This window comes from Urocampus carinirostris, chromosome 17 (genome assembly GCF_059441175.1).
Source record: "Urocampus carinirostris isolate Australia breed hairy pipefish chromosome 17, RoL_Ucar_1.0, whole genome shotgun sequence".
Taxonomy (NCBI): Eukaryota; Metazoa; Chordata; class Actinopteri; order Syngnathiformes; family Syngnathidae; genus Urocampus; species Urocampus carinirostris.
Genome location: NC_142365.1, coordinates 4,318,418 through 4,322,295, shown reverse-complemented (window position 1 = coordinate 4,322,295; position 3,878 = coordinate 4,318,418). Strand labels below are relative to the sequence as shown.

Here is a 3,878-nt window from a genome sequence, read left to right as displayed (position 1 = left end):
ACACGTTGGCAGAGCTTTAAAAATTCATGACATCATAACACAATATGAGTGCAATTTCTTTAGATAAACGCTCTTAAAATGTTGGAGCATGATTCTTTATTTATTTTATGCCCCTGCACAATAGTATTGCCCTTTACACATTGGTTAACTGCTGTTAAAAGTGTCGATAAAAATTGTTCATACCTCATATACAGTGGGTGTTAGTGAGTTACATCGGGTATTTGTATATTGTATTCTTTTTGCTTTATTATTGTATTGTTTTCCGCGCAGGGATGCTGATGGGAATGTGAATTCCCCTGCGGGGATGAATAAAGTATCTATCTATCTATCTATCTATCTATCTATCTATCTATCTATCTATCTATCTATCTATCTATCTATCTATCTATCTATCTATCTATCTATCTATCTATCTATCTATCTATCCATCCATCCATCTATCTATCTATCTATCTATCTATCTATCTATCTATCTATCTATCTATCTATCTATCTATCTATCTATCTATCTATCTATCTATCTATCTATCTATCTATCTATCTATCTATCTATCTATCTATCTGTCTGTCTGTCTGTCTGTCTGTCTGTCTGTCTGTCTGTCTGTCTGTCTGTCTGTCTGTCTGTCTGTCTGTCTGTCTGTCTGTCTGTCTGTCTGTCTGTCTGTCTGTCTGTCTGTCTGTCTGTCTGTCTGTCTGTCTGTCTGTCTGTCTGTCTGTCTGTCTGTCTGTCTGTCTATTTATCTCAAACTATCTATCTATCTATCTATCTATCTATCTATCTATCTATCTCCCCCTTTATCTATCTATCTATTTCTCTATCTATCTATCTCCCCCTTTATCTATCTATCTATTTCTCTATCTATTTATCTCTTTCTCTATCTATCTTATCTATCTATTTATCTCTTTATCTATCTATCTCCCCTTTATCTATCTATTTATCTCTTTCTCTATCTATCTATCTTATCTATCTATTTATCTTTTTATCTATCTATCTCCCCCTTTATCTATCTATCTATCTATCTCCCCCTTTATCTATCTATCTATCTCCCCCTTTATCTATCTATCTATCTATTTATCTCTATCTATCTATCTATCTATCTATCTATCTATCTATCTATCTATCTATCTATCTATCTATCTATCTATCTATCTATCTATCTATCTATCTATCTATCTATCTATCCCTTTCTCTATCTATCTATTTATCTAGCTTTTGGGCATTGATTCTGGGCTAAACATTAGAACAGAATAGAATAGAATATCCCTTTATTGTCATTGTTACAAAATGGGTTACCATGTTGTGACAACGAAATTGGGCATGACACTCCAGTTTCACACATTCACAGTGAGGTAAAAAACCCAAGAAGATAAAGGAACAGAGACTTTATTTTCGATTAACCAGACATTACAGATTTTATTTATATCTTATGTTTATTGTTACAGTGGACTATGTTTTGTCTATTCACCCATTCCATTATAGCCTGGTTTTCTGGAAGGGGTATTACCTCATGAGTTCTTAAGGTTTCTCAATTTTCCTCATGCAATTTTTTATGTCTTTTTTTTTAGATCAGGATACAGTGGGACCTCGCTACTTCGCAGTTCCACGTTCGCGGGTTCAAAGCTTCGCGGGTCTAAAAAATAATAATGAAAAAAATAAAAATATTATTTTTTTTAAGCATTTTTGAAGGGGCGTCGCTACTTCGCAGATTTTCACTTTTCACGGGTGGTTTTGGTCCCCTTAACCAGGTCTAAAAAAAATAATAGAAATAAAATAATTTTTTTTTAAAAGTATATATGTATATATATATATATATATATATTTTTTTTTTTTTTTTTTAATATTTTTTTTTTAAGCATTTTTGAAGGGGCGTCGCTACTTCGCAGATTTTCACTTTTCGCGGGTGGTTTTGCTCCACATTAACCGGGTCCCAAAAAATAATAATTAAAAAAAAAATTAAATTTTAAAGCATTTTTGAAGGGGCGTCGCTACTTCGCGGATTTTCACTTTTCGCGGGTGTTTTTTGTCTCCATTAACCGCGATAACCGAGGGATTACTGTATTATGTAACTACGATAACAGTGGGCCTGCGCCACCCTTTGAGATTCTCTTTGATTAAAGTGTTATTGAGGTGAATATTTTTTAATTTGTATTTATTTTTTTGCTAACGCAGAAATAGTTGTTTTATCTCCTACGTTTACAACACCGTTATCACAGTGTAACTTCCACTCCAAAGCATCAGGGGGCGTAAACGTGCCAAAATCTCCCGAACAAGTATTCGTCATGCTAAAACGAAAAAATCAGACGTTAGTGCCGTTTTTCTGTAAATAATTGTTGTAAGATGCTGCGCTGACAACAAGCGCATTTTAAAAATATTTTTGGCATGCTTGAAAGACAAGAAACAAAATATTTCCCCGCATGTAGCAGTTATGTTGAGGTAAATGCTGTTGTCGAAACCACGGCTCCCTTCTTTTTTTCGTTGGAATGGCGATTAGCAACATGCTAAGTTAGCTAGCAGCCCGTCTAAAGCCATAAACATTAAAATGTCCGAGAAATGGCGATGTAGGCCAGTAACTGAGTAGAATACAATTTGTGTGTTGATTTTTGTTTTCGCACAAACGACGACCAATTAAGCTTAACTATAATGAGTCTCTTTTTTTAAAATTTCTGCTTTTATCTGTCTTTTTATATAGTGTGGTTTTGTTGTTAGTTCTTGATTTCTTTCCCAGGGCTATAACCACCCTAAACAAGCGCACATGATTGTGTTCAAAAATATGTCTTGCCTATGTATGAAAACTGTATTTACATTTTCCCCCCTCTATCTTTATTTTGTTTGTATTTGGCTTTTATCTATGCACATGACCAAAAAAGACGACATCAATCATTAATCATCAAACGTAAACAATGAATTACGGTTGTTGTTTTTTCGCCAATATGCCGTTGGCTAACTGACTGCACGATATTCGTTTATCTTCAAATTGATTAATAACGGTTTCGTTGATGTTGTAGTGCTACATCAAGCAAATTGAATGTATTGGTCAGCAAGCTGCACGAATACCTGGCGCACTCTTTGCATGAGGACAGCAATGGATCAACCGAGCCTGATGGTAAATTTACTCTTCATTCATTTGCATTCAAGTTTATTGTCTAAATATGTGTGTACATTTATATTTCCAGATTCAATTAACAGTAATGGAGCCGTAGGAAACTCTGCACCCTCCATCATGACTGAGGTAAATGAACGTTTTTTTGTAAATCACAGTAAATGTTAGTAGGAGACGATATACCTTTTTTAAAGTAGGAAACACTTTGCATGTGTTTCTCTCTCAATTAGTCAGGTACCTAACCGGTGTCATACAGGTTCTTGAAATCCTTGAAATAGCTTGAATTTTAAAGTGTATTTTCAAGGATCGAAAAGTGCTTGACTTTTGGAGGAAGTGCTTGAAAATGCTTGAAATTGTTGCCATTTTTCTCAACAAGTCCCCTCAAAAATGATGCAGACACTGCTCTCTAGTGGTTTCGCTTTGCCATTGCATTTCTCCTTCCATTGTGATTAACGGCAGCTGTCATTAGTTTGTACGGCATTGTCCTATGTAGCGTCGTTGCCCGCTACGGGTGGCTAAGAGGACGGGTGCACGTAACACCTAAACAGGTCATTATCAAATGTGTATCAGGGCAAGGATTACGAATCAATTATCGAAATTTGTTATAGGAAATGCTAAAAATTAAGGTAGCGTTTACCAGTGGTAAATTGTAATGGGAAGAACTTCCTGCAACAGTTTTACCCAATACATATAGGGGGAGAGATTTGTCTCAAAAACAAACATATTCACTATTTATTCAAAATCCAAAAATTATGTGTCTTTATAAATGCGCACGCA

General features: G+C 34.9%; 1 protein-coding gene across 3 annotated transcripts in view; it reads left to right on the top strand.

Moving 5' to 3' along the window:
• The window catches only part of LOC148348987 (chromatin remodeler ATRX-like), a 41,393-nt gene that overhangs the window by 432 nt on the left and 37,083 nt on the right, over positions 1–3,878 (top strand). For 2 of the 3 annotated variants that reach the window (XR_015847454.1, XM_088321800.1), the window contains exons 1-3: positions 2,277–2,434; positions 3,007–3,104; positions 3,175–3,230. Coding sequence is in view for 2 of the 3 variants with exons in the window: in XM_088321800.1 (XP_088177926.1) it covers positions 2,427–2,434; positions 3,007–3,104; positions 3,175–3,230 (162 nt within the window). In the remaining variant the exon portion in view is untranslated. Of the gene's footprint in view, positions 1–2,276; positions 2,435–3,006; positions 3,105–3,174; positions 3,231–3,878 lie in introns of those variants that run through there. The other variant, XM_088321801.1, reaches the window with a different exon arrangement.